We start from the raw sequence: 21,424 nt of genomic DNA, 5'->3' as shown, positions 1-21,424 counted from the left end.
TCATTGCTTTGAACATTTCTCTTCTATTTACAGAGTCGTAGGCTGCTTTGTAGTCTATAAATATGTATGAGTATCTATGCCATATTCCAATGTTTTTTCTAAAATTTGTTTCCGGGTTGCAATCTGATGAATTGTCGATTTACCACCTCTGAAACCAGCTTGGTACTTTCCTACTATCCGTTATGCATATGGTGCCATACGGTAACATAGTACTGTGGAAAATATTTTATACGCTGCATTTAGAAGCGTAATTCCTCTGTGGTTATAGCATTCGAAGATATCTCCTTTTTTGTGTATGGTGCAAAATATTCCAATATTCCAATCATTGGGGAGGGATTTCTGTGTCCATATTTATTTTATAAGCTTCTTTATATAGTTCAGCTGGGAGATAATCTATTCCGGGTGATTTGTATCTGGCTAGTTTTTTAACTGCATCTTTAACTTCAACAATGGTTGGTGGTTCTTCTTTCCTCTCGTCTGTTCCCTTACCTCATCTCTTTTGTCTTCCAGGTTTTCTTCTTCTTCCTCTATATTAAGTGCCTGGTTAAACTATTCCACCCATCTATTCAATACATCTTTCCTTCTTGTTAATAAGTCGCCATTCTAACCTCTGCATTGTCTTGTGGTTACCTTGAATTCTTTTCTGTTGATGTTAACTTTCTTATAGAATGCTCTGAATTCTTTCTCTCTATTGAGGTTTTCTATATATATTTAAGTTCCTTATTTAAGTGGTTTCCTTGTTTTCTTTTGTGTATCCTCTTTTTTTCTCTTCATTCTCTGCATTCATTGTCAAACCAATGATTTTTATGGGCACAAATTTCTGTTCCTATTTCATCTTTCGCTGCTGCTTTAATGTCTTCCTTTATTCTGGTCCTGTACGAGTCTATACCTATCTGGCCTCCTTCATTTACATTTCGCAGTAAAAATTACGATACCCACGAGATGATACGCCTTTTTTATTGACGTTTCCCAGATATTCCCGTTGAAAAATAGTGAACAGCACTCTTTCGATTTTTAAATGCTTCGTTTCCTATGGTAATATAGAAATATGAGCATTGAAATTAGAGAGACCTTTTTTTGGGGAGAAAAAAGCACCCACCGAAATTCAGTCCGCTTGCCCGATCCAGACAGCCGCGAAGACGAGCGAATCGACCGTGAGAACGCGACTGCCTACCCACTAATTCATTGTACCATGCTAAAACCCCCTCATTTCTAGCCGTGGGCACCTTCGGCTGCCCCGCTGCTGAACCTTTCTCTATTCCATGTCAGTAATGCCAACAGTGAGAAGGAATAGTTCATCTTTTGATTTATAATACCTATTTGATTTATTCTTATGATTTGCTCCATATAATGAGGAATAAAAGTCTTGCAGTCTTCTGTTTCTCTCTCTCTCTCTCTCTCTCTCTCAAAAAAGGAATTTGTTCTTTTAAACCTACACTTATACCACTGGAATAATCTTATAATCTTATAATCTGGAATTATTGCCTTTATCCACTGTGCTTTTCCTGTTTGTGCGCCCCTTTTTGTTACCATTCGTTTAGCATTTGTTTTTTCGTACAAGTTCTGCCAACATGTACGTTTAGCCCTTTTAATTTCTCTACTTAGTTCTTTTTTGCGTTTTTATATGCCTCCTTATGTTCTTCTTGTTTGCTGTGCCTTGTGCTATTCGCTTGCATCTTAAGCATTTCCCTCGTTTATTTTGGATTTAATCATTCCAATCATTTCTCGGAACTCATTGAAGTTGGTAGTTTCTTCTGGTCGGTTATTTATTTTTTTTATAAATTATCTTCTTCCTGTCGTATTTTGTGACCTTAGTGTCAATTGCATACGTGATGTACCGGTGAAAGATGAAAAGATTCTCATTGTTTGCTAGGGTAATATATACATATATGTGTATATATAATAAATATATATATATATATATATATATATATATATATATATATATATATATATATATATGACTTTCCGATGTACCTCTTACACAGGGTGGTTTCACGTTCCAAAGTTCGCCCCTCTCGTCATTTCGTGGGATCCCCATAAAATGGATTTAGCGTTTATGTCTCCGGCTACTAACAAATCTTTCTCTTAATCAATTCATTGTTACATGTCCTCTTTTCTTACTATTTTATTGACGCACACCTTTTTGTTTAATATATTTATAGCTACGTCGACGTTATTATCATATATCCAGCCTTTATGCGTAGCTTATCTTTTATTAGGTTCTGGGACAATCGAGAGATCTGCTTTGATTTCTATAGCTTTTGCGTAAATTAAGTCGTGTGGTGACTTTGCTCTTCCGGCGTAGTATTTTTAGTCTTTTTATTCCTATCTAAGCCATTTTAAGTCTCTATCACTAGCGTATTAGATCACTTAGATGGGTTATGGTGACTATTGTGACTATTACAAGATTATTCGGTGGACGCTGTCAGGCAACAATTCATCCACCTTCTGCCTTGCGCCTCCGGGTGTGCGAGCCTCGCTGAGCGCAGTCTTTATTTCGTCGCAAGCCTTTGAGAACTCATCCATAAGAAGGTCCTCAAAGACCTCATTTCTTCGACGGGTACCTGCGCGCTGATTTATTGTACGGGTATACTAGAGGGGGAAGAGGTGGATGTAACTTAGTCCCGTGTCTTTTGGCATTTCAGACCTTTTTCAGGGCTTCCAGAAATTCTGAACAATCCATACTTCCTGTTCTGTGTTCTGCACTACACTACACAGAACACACCAGTGTTTTCCCTGACACCCTTTTACGCCGTGATTTTTTTTTCCAGCTACGGTCTGGTCCTTTGCAACTCATCTTTGCATTGCTATAGGCCCAGCACTTAATGTATCTAATAAGCCTCAGACGTTTTTCTAACCTGGCATCTAACTATATTTCCACTCTGATATACCCTCTACCGAGGATAACTTCCACCACCCTTACAGAAACTACCAGTGTAGTTGCCTGGGTATCTCCTCGTAGCCGTTTTAAGTCTCCTATTTTGTAGGTGTCCTCGTACTTGCCGACTTGTTCATTGAAGGCATCTATTATTTCTTGTGTAGTGGCGTTCGCCAACATGTCGCTAATATGTAGGGCAACATACTTTCCTTTGTCCCCTAACTTCTTCTAACCGTCCTTTTTATTTAGCGTGGTCTTAATTTTGTTTAAGGTAGCTTGATCCTTTTCTAGAGTAATGAGAAGCCTACCATCTTTGGTACTGTTAAATTAAATTAAATTGGAGAGAACTGCTTTTATATGTTCTTGCTGGCAGGTATGGTTGATTTCGACGATGACAATATTAGCTATATAATGAAGAGAATATTAAAAATGGGGTCACCCATAAACCAAATATCTACGGTTAAGCAAAACAGAAATGCTTGATCTCGCTATGCAGGAGACAGACCTGAAAGCGGTAATTGGAAAGATAAGAAGAGATTTGTAATCTCTTATTATCTTTGTAATCTGTAATATCTCATAGTAATAACAGAATGTCTAAACTAACAATTTTAAGCTTTACTAATGGTATTGCATTAACTTTATTCTTTGTACTTTATTTAAATACTTTTTGAAATTTAAAATTTTATGTTTTATTCATGTAGAGGTTATTTGTTAATTTCTTGGTTGTTATCGGCAGTTATTTTCTTTTCTAATACTATTCTTCTGCAAGATGCTTTCTAAAGTTCTGCTGATATTACAAGCACTGTTTTTCAAATGCAGAAATGTGGTGTTATATTATATTCCGATTTGCTCATATCTTTTTCTTAGCCAAAAGTTGTTTTTCGGCCATAGATAAACAGTTTTTAAATAACAAAGTAGTATTGATATTTATTTTAAAGGTCGTGAAATGAGTCATTGTCAACCGAAGCTAATTAATTACCATTAATACATAAATGTGCTTAAATTAAAGATAAGAAAAACAATAGTTTCTTCTAGATAATAATTTTCTATATATTTGCGACACAATACATTGATTGTTAAAAGACTCATAATGTATGTAGTAAATTCTAAGAAAAGACATTCAAAAAACATTAAAACCATAGGATAAGCCATTAATGCAGTAATAGGCCCATAGTAATTATATTAAAAGTAAATAGCAAATTAAATAGTACCTATTTCATCGTCTAATAAAATCAAATCAGATACAAATATTTCTTAATATATGAAAACAAAAGCAAAAAGCATGATAACAAGTGAATGATGCCTTCAAAATTAATGTTACTAGAAAATCGAAATGAATTTGGATATTATTATAATATTACACTGTTGTGCCTACATTATAAACCGCCTATATAATTATAATATTTACTTTCATGAGACTTCTAAATACCGCCTGAATGATGTGTAGCCCAGTCTGGTTATACAAAAATCATCGATTTCACGGCAAAATGTTTCGCAGATATCTGAAGCTTTTAAGACATAGGTGGGGGTTACTAGATGACGAATAGATAAAAAGATACTCCTATTTTTACCTTGCGTTTTTTTTAAACAATAATTTATAGTCAGAATTTGATTTATTATCTATAAGTTTTTTCCCTTACAATTTAAATAAACAATATTTATAACATTTTTTTATATCAAAAATATCTTTATTTTCCCGTTTTTTCAATTAAAATTGATAAATAATTTACAGAGATAAATATTTGCAAAAAAGCAGTTTTGTTGCACTAATTTATAAATTTAATTAATTTTTTTATTAACAAAATAAAATGTTATTAATACATTTCAACATTGAGGAATTACCGTCCTTTAAATTTGTGCGAACTTTCCCCCCGATTGGTCAAATAGTTTAAAAGTTATTCAATTTGTTTATCCCTGGGAATAATTATTTAAACCATTGAACTTGCCCTATGAATGATGCTAGACACATTTAACAAATTTCATAGGATTCTTTAAGACTTATACTATCTCAGAAGTTAAATGAATATTGAGTTTTCATCGAAATTATTTACAAAATAAACGTTTGAAAAAGGGGTATGTTTTTTACTTATAAACAATTGTAATAACTTCTATATTTTTCAAGCTACAGACTTGTACGTACAACCATTAGATAGCTAGTAAAAAAACTCACATTCAAGAAAAAAGTAAACCTATGAACAATAGAAACGAAGTTAGCGACAATTTTTTTGTTAATTATATCTCCATTGTTTATAAACATTAAGAAGTAAAATTTGCACAAATTTTGAATGAAAATCTAAACTTTATATTGAATTTTATAGCTATAAAATTCATCAAATTTTTCGAAACTTAAAACCTTTTGAAACGAAGTTACTTTCGAAAGATCGACATAGGAAAGTGGAGGGGAAACTGTTTTAGCTCCTCGCTGCAAAATTTAATATTATGGTTCCAGATTTATCATTCAAAAGCTTCAACAATTCTGTAGGAATTTCATCAGGTCCATTTGCTTTTCCATTTTTAGCGTTTCTTATTGCGTATTCTACTTCTTCTTTCAATATGTCTGGCCCAGTTGCATTGATTATCTGAGTTAAGTTGTTTCTATCGTCTTCAAATAATTCATTCAGGTATTCTGTCCATCTTTTTATTTTATTCTCTAGATCTACAATAAGATTTCCATCTTTATCTTTAAGTTTACCTATTTGGCATTTGTTTATGCTTCCTGTTATCTCTTTTACTTTTTTGTGCATATTGAACGCATCGTACTTTTTCTCATAGGTTTCCATTTCTTCACATTGTTCTTTAATCCACTTCTCTTTGGCTTCTTTTATTCTCTTTTTTATGTGTTTATTTATTTCTTTGTATTTGTCTGGGTAATTCTTCATGTTTCTTCTTTGTTCCATCAAGTCTAGTATATCTTGTGTCATCCACCCCTTATTCTTTGTTGTTGTTTTTGTAAGATGTTTTTTTCCTGCTGTTTGTATAGCTGTATTTATGTAATTTAATTTTTGGTTAACATTGTTTGTATCGTTAATTTGTTGCTGCACTGAACGGAGGTTTTCATTTATTTCTTCTCCTGTTTCTTGTCGTATATTTTTGTTTCTAAGTTCATTTAAATTTAGTCCCTTTCTGTGTGGTCTTCTAATCTTTTTTGGTCTCGCCTCTATCACAGTAACTACCGGGTTATGATCTGAGCATATATCAGCTACTGGGTACGTCTTAGTATATTTAACATCATTATGATACCTCCTTGCTATCATAATGTAGTCTATTTGATTTCTCACTATTTTTTCTTTGGTATGTTGTGGAGATGTCCATGTATATAACCGTCGAGGAGGTAATTTGAAAAAGGTATTTGTTACTACAAAGTCTTCACTTTGGCAAAATTCAATCAATCGATCTCCTCTGTCATTTCTGTTTCCAAGCCCATATTTTCCTACTTGTTCTCCTACCTTACCTTGACCCACCTTGGCATTAAGATCGCCCATTATTATGTTAATGTATGGAAAGACTGACTTAATAAGTGAAGACAAACAACCTGCAACAAAAAGGTTCAGACCTGACAGTGAAGTCGAATAAATGAACCAAATTTTAACTTTTAAACCAATGTATGTAAAGAAAATAAAAAAACTAAACTTCAATAAACATTGCAAAATTTAATAAGGCAAGTGATGAAAAAATCGACTTATTTTATCAAAGCAGTAAGGCAGATTAGATTAATATTGTATATCATATTTGTAAGAAAAATAGAATAAAAATCAATATTGTTAATTATAAAAATAGAAACAATTATAATTAATATAAGGAATATAATAATATAATGTGTAAAAAATTACCTGAAATTTAATTTATAAAATATATAAGTATTATTACATCATTGATATAAAATGAAAAAACATATGTTGATTTTCCGGGATATTCCGAGATTTATGGGGGGTAAAAATTATGTCATCATTATTAATACTGCGACAGACTACTTCGAGCAAATTTAAAAAAAGTAAGTATTTAGGGTGAATTTCAAATGGACTCAATTTTTCCGAGTTTTCCCATATTTTCCGGCCAGTGAAAACTATGTAGTTATTCATATTTCGACGAGCTACCCCAGAATAAAAAAAGAGGCTTGTAGCTGCAAAGGAAGTCGAGATAATGTAAATTTTTCCTACGTGTTGCAATTTGAAGTTCCGATGCCGAAAAAAAAAAATGGAGCTGAAACAGATATCCTCTCAACTTTCCTATGTCGATCTTTCGAAAGTACCGTCGTTTCGAAAAATTAGATAAATTTTATAGCTATAAGTTTCAATATAGAGTTTAGATTTTCATTCAAAATTTGGCAAATTTTACTTCTTAATGTTTATAAACAATGGAGATATGATTTTTTTAAAAATAGTCACTAACTTCGTTCCTATTGGTCATAGAAGCTTTTTTATTTTTTAATGTGAGCTTTTTTACCAGCTATCCAATGGTTGTACGTACAAGTCTGTAGCTTGAAAAATATAGAAGTTATTACAATTGTTTATAAGTCAAAAACATACCCCTTTTTCAAACGTTTATTTTGTAAATAATTTCGATGAAAACTCAATATGCATTTAACTTCTGAGATAGTCTAAGTCTTAAAGAATCCTATGAAATTTGCTGAATATGTCTAGCATCATGCATAGGGCAAGCTCAATAGTTTAAATAATTAGCCTCAGGGATAAACAAATTAAATAACTTATAAAATATTTGACTGATCGGGGGAAAATTTCGCACAAATCTAAAAGATGGTAATTCCTTGATGTTTAAATGTATTAATACTATTTTATTTTGTTAATAAAAAAATTAATAAAATTTATAAATTAGTGCAAAAAAACTGCTTTTTTGCAAATATCTCTGTAAATTGTTTATCAATTTGAATTAAAAAAACGGGAAAATAAAGATATTCTTGACATAAAAAATGACATAAATATTGTTTATTTAAAATATAAGGGAAAAAATTTATGGAAAAAAAATCAAATTGTGACCATAAATTATTGCTTAAAAAAACGCAAGGTAAAACTAGGAGTATCTTTTCATCTATTCATCATCTAGTATCCCCCACCTATGTCTTAAAAGCTTCAGATATCTGCGAAACATTTTTCCACCTTTTTTTTTAACCAGACTGGGCTAGTGGTATTGTTACCTTAACGGATCGACTCTATATACTAATTAATATATACAGAACGGGAAATTCTTTGACATCAAAAAATTCATAACATAAAACAAAATGAATGTGGCAACTAATCCATATTGTGAATGTGGAAATATTAAAGGTTCAATATTGAAAATATGAAATAATCAAACTGCATGAAATGAAAATGTATGTCTTCCTGTCGGAGCTAAGATCATAAAAACCTCTTAATATAGAGATTTCTAAAAAATTATACTTTTTTTTCCAGAATATCTAAAAATTTGTCAACTTCAACTAAAATTACAGTTTTTAATGCAATTATTCAACATCACTTCGATTTTTGATCGTTAGTTATTTTTCTCTTTAACTTAAATCAATCGGCCCAGTTGCAAAAATTACAAAATCGAGGAATGAGAATCATTATTGGTGGAAGTAGATATACACCTATAGCAACAATGCTTAGCATGCTGCAGTGGGTTTTAGTTCAACAAAGGGTCTTTTACCTTACAATGGTTTTCATTTATAAAATTCTAAATAATTTGGCCCCTGCTTACTTTTGTGAGTTTATTACACGGAATTGTGATATTCACAATTACCCTACTCGAGGTAAGTGTGCAATTTACACATTGTGAAAACAAAAACGACAGCTTCAAGAAACTCTTTGATGTTTAAGGGTTTTGATCTTTTTAATAAACTTCCTCAAACAGTTAAAAGTTGTTCATCTATACAAATGTTGAAAAGCAAATTAATGGACCATATTAAAAGCACCATTAGTTAGGTAGTTGTTATGTAGTCATGTTTTATGTTATATATTATTGATTTATATTTTTAATAAGTGTAGGTACTATATTTTAAGTGTAATTGTTATTTTTATTTTATGTATTAATGTTATAAATTGATTAATTTTGTATGTATTAGGGCTTTCCCTATTTTTGAATAAATAAACTTCTTCTAGAGAGTGTATTGTTTATTTTTGTTTTGATGTAACTGTGTCCAGGACAGATGAAGCTCTTTTGAGGGATGGTATGCACCACTCATCCCTGGAATTTGAGATAAAGATGACCAAAAGGTGCCCCAATAATAGTGGTTTGGTTAGTGATGGTTTCTATAGGGACTTTAAGTCCGCTGACTATGTGAAAATAACTGATTTTTTGTTCTGTTGGGATAATTTATTTTTAGGAAAACCACTGAATCAAATTGTGAATATTTTTTATGATATAGTTTACTTAGCTATAGAATTATTTATCCTCCTAAAAAGGTATTTAAAATGTAGATTCCCTTCTTGGTTTTTTTAGTCCAGTTTTTCTCAGCTGAGGGCCAACTGTAAATTGTTAAAAGTTGAAGACTACAGAAATCATGTAAATTCACAGAGGGGAAAGCCTTCATTGCCTGCTGCGTTGAGATATTATTGGTGTTGAATCCAGTTACAGACCAGACATTGAAAATCTTTTTGCAGAATATTTTTTCAGTCTATTCCACTCGAATATGTGACATACCCAGTGACTCACCTTTACTTGGTCTTACTAACTTGACTTTTTTCAACATAGCTGTATCTGGTATTTATTTAAAATTATCAGAACTGGATGTGAATAAGGGTCCTGGTCCTGATGGATTGCCTCCCATCTTTCTCAAGAATTGTTGTTTTATATTATCCAGATCTCTTTTTCACATTTTCAATATATCCTTAAATAAGGGTGAATTTTCAGAATGCTGGAAAAATATTTTTTTATTGCCTATTTTTAAAGCGGGAGATAATTCATTGGTGAATAATTACAGGCTCATTAGTATAATTAGCATAATACCAAAGATATTTGAATGTTTTGTATGTGACTATCTTCGCTATCTTGACTATGTTCCCTTAAAGCTTTACTTGAAAAACAGCTAGTAGACCCACAATTTGGATTTCGGAAGAGTAGATCAACTGATGTAATATACTAGTGTTTGTGTACTTCCTGAGGAAGGCCTTGGAGAGGGGCTGTAGGGTACATGCACTATACACTAATTTCTCCAAGGTCTTTGATCGGGTCAACCATAATATTTTAAATCTTCTTCTAATGGCGCTACAAACCTTTGTGAGTCTTGGCCTGCTTAACAATGTTCTTCCATTCTGCCCTGTCGGATACTTTCCTTCGCCACTGCCTGATGTTCATGGTTTTAAGATCCCTCTCTACGTCGTCTATCCATCTTTTACGGTGCCTTCCTCTTGTTCTGTTTCCTTGGGGCTTCCATCTCTGGACTACTTTTACAGCTCGATTATCTGGCATTCTTTCTAGATGACCAAGCCAGTTTAGTCTTTGTGACTTTACAAATCTGCGCTCTGCATTAGTTCATCCAGCTCGTGGTTCGTTTTAATTCTCCACGAACCATCGCTGCATTGGGTTGGTCCAAATATCTTCCTTAGTATTTTGCGCTCAAATATTCTCAGTTGATTTTCATCAGTGGTTGAGAGGGTCCACGTTTCACATCCATATGTGACCACTGGTCTAATTACTGTTTTGTAGATTCTCAGCTTAGACTCACGATTCATTAACTTACTTTTCATTAAGTCTTTGTATGCATAAAAGCACTTATTACCGCTAAGAATCCGTGCTTGTATATCTTGACTGATGTTGTTGTCATTTATTATTGAGCCTAGGTAGATTTTGTGCACTCCATATATTTTGTTTTGCTTTCATTTATATATAGACCAAACGTAGCAGCTTCTCGTTTCAGTTCTATAACTTTTTCGCTTAATACCATTTTGTTGCGGCTTATTATGGCAACATCATCCGCATATACGCATATTTGCATTGATATTGTATTAATACAGCCGTTTATATCCAGTTTTCTAACAACAGCTTCTAAAGTTAGATTAAAAAGTGTTGTTGATAAGGCATCCCCTTGTCTAACTCCATTTTCAATATCAAAGGCCTGCGTCATATCTCCATCTATTCTCACCATAGCTTTGGAACCCTCCAGAGTCATTCGTATAAGTTTGACCAACTTATTGGGTATCCCTAACATAGATAGTTGCTTTAACATCTTTTGTCGATCTACTCCATCAAACGCCTGTTTGAAATCGATATACAAGTTGTAAATAGGTATGTTATATTCAACACATTTTTCATGTATACCTCTTAACATATGTATTTGGTCTATAGTTGACCTCTTTGGTCTGAAGCCACATTGGTATTCACCAATAATCTCCTCCGAAAACGATTCCAGGCGGCTGTATATAATTCCTGATAATATCTTGTAGATGACATTTAAAACTGTTATGCCCCTAAAATTTTTACAGAATCGTTTGTCTCCCCCTTTGTACATAGGAAGTATGATTCCTACTTTCCAATCTTCTGGGATGACTTCTAGTGTCCATATGCGGTCGATTAGTTTATGGATACGCCTCCATAGCGCATGTCCACCATTCTTTATCAGTTCTGCAGTTATTCCATCTGTGCCAGGTGCTTTGTTATTTTTTAGATGTTTTATGACGTTTATCGTTTCTTCCAATGTTGGTTGCTCAACTAGTTGTTCTGCTGTGTGGTGAATTATCTCTTCATCTTCGTTTTGTTCTTTTTCTGGGTTGAACAGCTCTTGAAAATGCTCCTTCCACCTTTTCATTATTTCCTCTTTCTCGCTGATAATTGCCCCATTTTTGTCGTTGCAAACTGTTGATCTTGTCATGTATCCTTGGGTGCATTGCTTGGTTTCCTTTTAAAATTTTCTAGTCTCTCGTCTGTTATTATAATCTGTAATTTGTTGTATGTTTCTATTCAACATTTCTCTTTTTCCTTCTGCATATTTTCTTTGCATCTTTTCCGAGTTCTTCATATGCCCTTCTATTCGATCGGGAATTCCTTTGTAGACATTTCTGTCTAGCTATATTTTTGCTATTTATTACTTGTTGGCAATCTTGGTCAAATCATTCCTCGTTTCTTTTGCTTGAGGTTTCACCTAATGTTTCCTTTACCATATTTGTAATTGTCGTTTGGATGATCTTCCGTTCTTCTTCAATGTTGTTTTGTTCTCCTCTTTCATTTAATATTTTAAATTGTTAACTTAAAAAATTGATGTTGATGGGCCACTTCTTAGATGTCTGAGAACATATTTGATTGGCTGAGTTCAGATGGTGCGTATCAAGGATTTTGTTTCTAGTGAGATTAAGGTTAATTCAGAAGTACCCCAGGGTTCTCATTTGGGACCCTTGTCATTTAACATATTCATCAATAATATACACCACTGCTTCCAGCACAGTTCACGTCTTCTTTTTGTGGACGATCTAAAGTTCTAAACAATTATCAATGATACAGAAGATTATGTTAATCTTCAACACAATCTTGATCAGTTGAGTGAGTGGTGTGTGTTGAATGCCATGGCCCTGAACGCATCCAAGTGCCATGCTGTACGATTGTGGACGATCGAGAGACCCAATGGAATATAATTATAATATACAGAACATTCTTGTTGACTGGGTTACCGAAATTCGTGATTTGGGAATTAATTTAGACTTTAACTTTTATTTGAATCACATTATATGTCAATAATTTCCAAGTCTTTACAAATGCTTGGCATTATAAAAAGATTCACTAGAGACTTTTCAGAATATTGAAGCGATTAAATTACTGTATTGTTCTTTAGTTAGACCTCATCTAGAGTATTGTTCTTGTATATGGTCACCATCTTATAATATTTACATATCAAAAATTGAGACAGTTCAACACAAGTTCTTGAAATATGTAGCATATAAACAGGGTATACCTTTTGAATTAAATCAAGTAAATTATGATCAAATTGAAACCCAACTTGATATTCTCTAATTGTATAACTGATGTTTAATTAAAGATGCAAAGATGCTTTATGGCATAATTAATTCTACAGTCTTGTGTTCTCAGCTACTTGAGCAGGTTGAACTTTTTATGTTATCTTCACAGAACCAACTATGCATATAATAATTTTTTATCTCGAGCACTAAGATGGGCAAATATTTACCCAGATCTAGATTTTTTTTTCCCTGAAGGCCAAATTCATTACTGGTCTCAGGCATATGTTTATTTGAGTGGCTGTGGAATAGGTAGTCATCATTTTGATATATAAAACTAAATTACGTGATTAAGTTTGTAATATTTATATTTTATTTTGTTTTATTGTATACATTGTAAACATTGTAAATGTTATTGGGCAGCAGCCCGTTGAAAATAAAAAATCGTAAATTCGCGAATTCCTCGGCAGAATGTAGTAGGATCTGGTTACCCATATTGAAAGAGGAAGTTATTAAAAGGAAAATACCAGTATTGGTAAGTCAGTAACATATAGAGAATACATCATTTATGTTTTTTAAATAACAAACATATAAAATCGGAATTTGGTGTTTATTGAAGGTAAACTAAATGCACGATCAAATACTTACCATGTCGGGATAGTATTATGAGGTTTTTTTCCTGGTTTTTTCCTCATAATTTACTATGGAATCACTAACAGGAGAATTTTACTGTCATCATGGCATGTATTTGTCTTTTTAAAGACGAATTACATGTTATGATCTTTTCTGACGGATATTCTCAAGTTAAAGTTGATTTCATGTAATTGAATGAACTATCTTATAAGTAAAGTCGTCCCAGGAACGCAACTCAACAATATTGGCAATATCATTTTAAAGTCGTCTACTTTAAAATGTATAAGGTATGTCTGAATTGTCAATATAGATGAGTCAGATAAAATTAAATTATTAGAAGAATTTTTTCACTAAGTAACAAAAAACAAAATTTGTTTAATTTACTAATGTTTGTATTTTGAGAACGATTTCCGAAGTAGAAATTGAAACGTCAATAAACGTATTTTAACCTTTAATTGTGGCTTATTCCCATTTAAATATAAATTAATTTAAAATGCCACAAGAAAATAGCTTCAGAACAATATGAATGTTAATATTTTATGGTTTGATTAAAAATTTAATTATTGTTTACTGTATTTCAAGGTATTTTGTTGTTGTTTTTATAGGGGTTATTACAAAATTATTCAATAAATCATTAAAATTATTTAAGAAGTTAAATAATATTTATATTAATGTTTTAAACTTTTTTAAGTGCTAGTGATTTTATCCCCTAAAAGACTAAATATATTCGATTTCTCGTAGATTAAATAGTTAATAGCAGTTTTGTTGTCATTAATACTGGATATTTTCAACACATGTTTACTAGCCATTATATGCCTAGATCTAAAACATAAACTCAATAACTATTACAACATTTTTTTTAAACACTCATTATGGCAATTTGATAGAAATGTTTCCACAGAATGTTCTATTACAACTTAAACTATGAGAAAACGAATATCTTTAGTATTTAACAGGATTAAATCACTGACAAAGAAAAAAGAATAAAACAAATATTTTTCAACTTCGTAAATAAATTCCTACAGTCCATCTAATTTACAAACCGTTGCACGTCATTATCTACGTCAGAGATCAAAGTTGACATAGTTGCCAAAGTATAAAAAAATCCTGAATCCATTTTAAATCAAATAGGTCACATAATTATTATTATACTCTTTACAACGACTATTTAAATTCTTACGTAACATTTTTTAAATAAAACACACTAATTTTGTTCTAAAAAGAACAGATTTTATTAAATGGGTAAAAATATAAAACAAGAGGTATTCACTTTAAAATTTAAAATAATAAAGTACAAAAAGTGTCAATACCGCAACTGTCAAATAAGTGTTACCAATTTATGCCAAAATATCACCTTCGTTCAATTACAGTTACAGTGTGTTCTGAACAAATGTTCTTTATAAAAACGCTTTATAATGCATTTATACAAATTAAATTAAATATATTGTTGTCTATTTCTTTAAGTTAACATGAATAGAAATCTTTAAATACACTCGCGATCATAAAATCCGGGTCACCTTGAAAATCACCGATATTTCATTTTTAACGAGCTTTATCGTAAATAATAATAACACAAATACAAACTAATGCATGTTTCTGAGAATTGTTGCGGTTTGCTTTGTAACAAAGAATTCCAATAGTGCCGATTTCGCGGTAAAGTGCACACTTCCCAAAATGAACGCTACATGTAACTCCGCTTGTTTTAAATGTCTCGTTTGTACTTCGACTTTCTGTTCAAATGCAACGGACAAACGTTTATTTATTATTTAGTTGACAAACGTTTATTAGTGCCATTATTAGTGTTTATTTTTTGACAAAAATGCCTTTGACTGTTGTTGAAACGGCACAAATTGTTGCACTTGTGGAAGACCGTCACACTCAACGGCAAGTCGCAAGAACTGTTGGCGTAAGCCTTTCTACGGTTCAACGAGTGCTTCAACGCTTTCAGGAGGCAAGTTTGCTAACCAGGCGACCTAGCTCTGGATGAAGAAGAACGACTAAGGCACTAGATGACCGTTTCCTTGTGTTTCAGGCTTTACGAAACCGGACCTCAACTGCGGTTATGCATCAAAATCGTCTAGAGGAAGTACGAAATCGCAATTTTAGTGTTGCAACAGTCAGAAGAAGACTTCATTCTTCTTGACTATCTTCTCGGGTAATGGCTAGAGGACCGCCACTGCGCCGGGTGCCTCGAGTTGCACGACTAGCTTTTGCTCGACAATACGCGCATTAGTGAATTAACGATTGCAGCAAAGTGTTATTCTCAGATGAATCCCGTTTCTGCCTAACTGGATTCGATGGACGGGTAAGAGTTTGGAGGAGAACCGGTGAACGATTTTCACAAGCTTGCATTGCTCCAAGAATGCCATTTGGTGGAGGCTCGGTCATGGCTTGAGGAGGTATATCTTCCGACTTCCACACAGAATTACCCTTCATCGAAAATGGGTCCCTAACTGCACGAAGGTACATTACGGAGATTCCGAAAGAACATGTTATGCCCAACATGGCAGGGCTTGGAGAAAACGCCGTTTTTATGCAGGACAACGTGCGACCGCACGTTGCCAGGATCAGTATGTAATACTTGGACGAAGTTGGAATTACGAGGGTACCCTGGCCAGCTAGGTCTCCGGACCTGAATCCCATCGAACATCTCTGGGACAATTTGAAAAAACGTATTCAAACCCATACACCTCCTCCTAACAACGCACAGGAGCTTAAGGATCTGTTAGTGAGAGAGTGGAATAACATACCACAGTAATCCGGAGAAAAATTGAGAGTATGCCCCGTCGTCTGCAAGAGGTTATTAGATCAAGGGGAGGCAATACACGATATCGGTCATTGAAATTTCACTGATTTTTTGCCACGTTCCGTATTTTCCATTTTTTTTTCGTATGTCTATTTTATTAACAATTTGATTTGTTTTCTGTTTTTTTCAATAAAAACAATAAAAAACCATTTTTTTTTCTTTCAAAACAAACATTGATGACAAATAAAAAATAAATTAGCAAAAAAAAAAGGTAATTACTGCACCAGAGGCAAAAATCTTTAAGAAACTTGAAATTTTCAAGATGACCCGGATTTTATGATCGCGAGTGTATTAGTTCTACGTGTATATAATAAAATATGTCTAGTGGCTGCAATGCCAGTGTACTCGGCAAAGTGATTCTAAAAAAGAACATACCTACCGCCTAAATATTTCGTTTTGTTATCATGTGACGTCACGGGCTATGACGCCGATGACGTGCAACGGTATGTAAATTAGATGAAGTATAAATAAATACCTTGAAATACAGTAAAAAAATAATTAAAGTCTTAATCTTCTTCTTCTTCTTAAAGTGCCTATCCGTTCCGGATGTTGGCGATCATCACGGCTATCTTTACTTTATTTATTGCAGCGCGGAACAGTTTAGTGGTAGTCGTGTTATACCACTTTCGTAAATTTTGAAGCCAGGAAATGCGTCTTCTTCCTGGTCCTCTCTTACCATTTACTTTCCCTTGGAGAATCAGCTGGAGAAAACCGTAACGTTCTTGATTTCTCATTAGATGTAGATATTCCAACTTTTTAGTTTTGACGGTCATGACAATTTCACATTCTTTCCCCATTCTACGCAGGACCTCCACATTAGTAACTCTGTCAACCCAGGATATACGTAAGATGCGCCTATAACACCACATTTCGAAAGCTTCGAGCCGATTCATAGATGCAACAGTCAGTTTCCATGCTTCCATTCCGTAGAGCAGAACTGTGAATATGTAGCAGTTCAATAGACATGTCTTAATCTTACAATAACATAACTTAAAATATGAACATTCATAGTGAAATATCTTAATTTTCTTATGGGACAAATACACATAAATTAGAAATGTTTGGAAAGGTTTTTAAATAGCCTCCCCCCTACCCCCCCTTTCGCCATTGTGATTTCAGATTTAGTCCATTTGTGGTTATTATGTTTAATTCATTGTTTTCATTAATTTAAAGAAATTTTTCTTAAATTATGAAAGTTCAAAAATGTTTTTCAATGAATTAAAACTTTTAAAGTCTACACTGTACTTTTGTTTTTGTTCTCTAAAATTTAATTTTCTTTTCAATGTAACATTGGCCCAACTGACATGGGAAAGGGCACATAATTTACTAAAAGTTACTGTTGTTTAGTTTATTAAAAGTAATAAAAATAAACAAATTGACTTTCATACAGTTTTCATTGAAACAACAGAAAGTTTAAAGACTTCTTTCCTCTGGAAATGGTAACCTCTTGCAAATGATAAAGCATGCTTTGTATCAGATTTTGGATCACATTTTGTTGAAAATTGTCCCATTCCTGTCACAGTATGTCGCAAAGCTCTCTAGAACTTTTTGGAGGTGGCACATGTCTCTTTAAATGTCTCCCACCTCACTCCAACTATGTTAAATAGGATTTAAATCTCTTCTTGCTAACAGGCCAAACAAACAGAGCAATTTGAAAAAATAAATATTTTTATTGGACAGAACAAAAACCAAAGAATAAAATTTAATTTTAACACCTTGACCATCTTTGTTCCATACAAATTTGGCATGGGTGATATTTTGTTGTTACATTTTTTTTATATGATAAATATATAAAATTGCCCGTTGATAAATAAATAAAATAAAATAAGAATGATCTAATAAACCTAGTGTTATATTTAGTATTATATTTACTTTCCTCAAGGCATTACCTACTTACTTCTTATTAAATTTTATAGCATCCCTTATTTATTTTCTCACATACTTAAAATATTAATAAAAGAAGATATTGGAAACAATTTGTTATGTGTATGCACCCTTTGAAATGACTAAGCTAACCATTATGCCAATTATTAAGAACTCAAAAGCCAATTACATAAATATCAGACACAACACAATTCAATCAAGTACTTAAAACAAACATTCAGTTTCAAATTAATGAAATATTCAATATAGGAACAATCATAAAAACAGATGAGGATGTTCAATGAACAAATGGATAGAGAACACACAGGAATAGGAAAGACAAATGAAAACCCAGAAAATAAAATATTTCACAAATTACATAGAACATAGCACCAGGCAACTAACAATGGAGTGTTAGATCAAAGAAATTACCAATACCAAGTATAACAGAATGAATTACAAATTTACAAAAGAAAACTAAATTAAATAGTTTTTTTTGTATTAAAATATTACTATGAAAGTACTTAATAAAAAAACCATTTACATTGTAAAACTTTTCATCACAAACTTGTGTTAATTGATACATTTCTCAATGTATCTGTCTATATATGTACCTCCAAACCACAATTTTATTTTTGTACATCACCAAAGATGTCACATAAAGAAAGTAAAAACTGAAACTTAGGTATAAAGAAAAAAAATTTACAAAAAAAAATAGAAGTTGGCCAAACTTTTTTCAAAAAATTAACTAGTGGTAACAAATGGTCTAATACATTGTTGTCTTTTATTGATGAAAATAATAGAAAGTATAGGAAGCCCTGGCAGCAAACAATATTTTTTGTAGTTACAAGTTGTAAGTAATTGTACTTCCAAAGAATATAGAAGCTTATAAGCATCTATATTCTTTGGTACTTCTATGGACTTTTATAAGAATGGAACATATTGACAGTAGCCAAATAAGATCTCTAGGGCAGAATAAACAGCTAATAGCTATCAATATTAAGATTTTTAATTACTGAAAAACATATTTCAAATTGTTATTTGGGGTATATGTTTAAACTTTTGGAGAATATTAACATAATTCAATAATTACCTTGAAGAAGCAAGAGCACTCAAAATTACCAAACCTAGATATTAATGATACACTTTCACAATGTTACTTAATCTTGTAAACTGTAAACCTTGGTATATGAAAATATATACTTATAGTTTTTAACATTTATTCACACTGAAATATAACATACAATAAGTCTGTTATGCTAATGATTGAATGACAATTTGAATTGATAAAAGACTTGTGGACACTAATAAATAAATCATGTTATAATAGCATGTTTCTGTTTTATTTGTTACCAGTATAATATCTGAAGGAAAGAATATATTTTTTGATTGTACTTACCTCATTTTGTTTCTCTTGTTCCTCTAGACTAATAGCTTGATCTATGGCCCTAAATGCTTCATCGTGTTTAATCTTTATCAACTGATATGTTTTTTCCCATGAATACACTTGTTGTTTAGTAGAAAACATTTTTTCTGACAACTAGATTATTTTAAAGTTAGGTTATGTACCCTAAAAACAACATTAAAACAAAAAAAATGAAATAACTATGATTTTACTCAACTATATACACAATCATACCTCATAAAAATGTAGTAACACTTAATAATTTTATGACACGAAAAAACAGTAGGCTATGTTGAACTTCGTACCTAAAAGATGTTTGTATTTATTTGTACCAACTCGACATGTCACTGACTGATCTACTAATTAACTGGAAATTTTATTTTAAAACCTGTCTTTTAAATTTACCGCTCGCTGTACATGATATTTCTAGAATAGTTACTCAACGCCTCATGATTGGTCAATATTAGTATTCTCGTAAGAACGCCTTACAGAGATGTCAGATTTTAATATTTAACAGGAAACTCGATATAAGAATTAAATATTATTATAAAGAAGATATTTTTACAGTTCTGTAACTAACTTCACTATTTATATTATTATATTACTGCATTAGAGGCAAAATATAATAAACGATTACTAAAAAGATCACTAGTATAACACATTTTGCATACATAATGCAAATATCCCAGAATACGCAACGAGAAGAATAAGAGAATATAGAATGAAATCCAAATAAAATAAAATTCCTGTAGTTGGCTGTATACCATCAATCACAGGAATTTTATTGAAAAATTCCTTTATGAAAGGTATATAATTAAAACCCTTTCGGGCTACATTACAACAGAACATTTTTGGACTAACTAATCCATCATCAGTGGATTTACCAGGTGGATAATATGGAAATATGTGGATAAAAACCTTAAAACGGTACAAAATTTGCTATTTATTACATCTTTGTTAATAAGTTGGTGTCATGTGTAAAGTTTTTAACAAATACCCTGCATAACAACGGAAGACTCCCAATTCGAGGATTGCTGATCCTGAGACGATCAGCTCAGGCACATCATAGTTTCACTAAGCGTCCTACTAGGTGTTCTCGTATTATACATTCTTATAAGGTGACGTTAAGATTCCGTGGGCTGACAGAGTCACAAATGAGGGGTCCTCAGAAGAATGAATAAGAACCGAAAGGTACTGACCACCATCAAATCTCGAAAGTTACAGTTCTTCCGGACATATTATGCGAAATTAATCCAGATATGCTCTCCTTCAAGTCATCATGCAATGAAAAATGTTTGGAAAACGACGTCCAGGAAGAAGAAGAACATCTTGGTTAAAGAACCTCAAAATCTGGTTCAATACAACATCTGTGCAGCTTTTCCGCGCTGCTGCAGATAAGATAAAGATTGCCATGATGATCACCAACATTCGTAACGGATAGGCACATCAAGAAGAAGATAAGGTGACGCGCTCAGCGCAATCTTTGTATTTTTGCATGATTTGCTATACTATACTTAAAGCGGTTCTTTGTAATATTGGTATAACTTGTGGTTTAACCTTATTTTCCACATATTTTTGTCGCAAATGTGTCCCAATATCTTTCTCAATAGCTTTCTTTCAAAAGTACTATTTTATTTTTCTTTCTGCCATGATCCATGTTTCTGCGGTTGTTTTATGTATTTTGAACTTTATTTTTAAATCATATTTCTTTATGGATGTCTTTGGATCCAAACAGTTGCTACAGAGAGAAGTATGCTTTGTTAACAAGCATTATCCTTCTCCGTATTTCTTCTTCGCTGCTGTCCTTAGTTATCTGTACTCCCAGATACGTGAGCTGTTTTATAACTTCAATATTTGCGAATACCATGCGATTGTACGACTATCGTCAACTTTTGCAAGGGTCGTTTGCAAAAAGGAATCGAACAGCCATAAAAGTAAAATTGGAGAGCACAGACTAG

At 32.4% G+C, this 21,424-nt stretch overlaps 1 protein-coding gene across 1 annotated transcript in view; it reads right to left on the bottom strand.

Moving 5' to 3' along the window:
* The window catches only part of spartin, a 65,967-nt gene extending 46,112 nt beyond the window's left edge, over positions 1-19,855 (bottom strand). The window contains exons 1-2 of the mRNA XM_072530199.1: positions 19,701-19,855; positions 19,461-19,631 (exon numbers count right to left, since the gene is read on the bottom strand). Coding sequence (XP_072386300.1) covers positions 19,461-19,589 — 129 coding nt within the window. The 5' untranslated portion in view covers positions 19,590-19,631; positions 19,701-19,855. The remainder of the gene's footprint in view (positions 1-19,460; positions 19,632-19,700) is intronic.
* Between the last annotated feature and the right edge of the window lie 1,569 nt (positions 19,856-21,424).

Source organism: Diabrotica undecimpunctata, chromosome 4 (genome assembly GCF_040954645.1).
Source record: "Diabrotica undecimpunctata isolate CICGRU chromosome 4, icDiaUnde3, whole genome shotgun sequence".
In the NCBI taxonomy this organism is placed as follows: domain Eukaryota; kingdom Metazoa; phylum Arthropoda; class Insecta; order Coleoptera; family Chrysomelidae; genus Diabrotica; species Diabrotica undecimpunctata.
The sequence above is the reverse complement of the archived record's forward strand: the minus strand, read 5'-3'. Positions and strand labels throughout refer to the sequence as shown.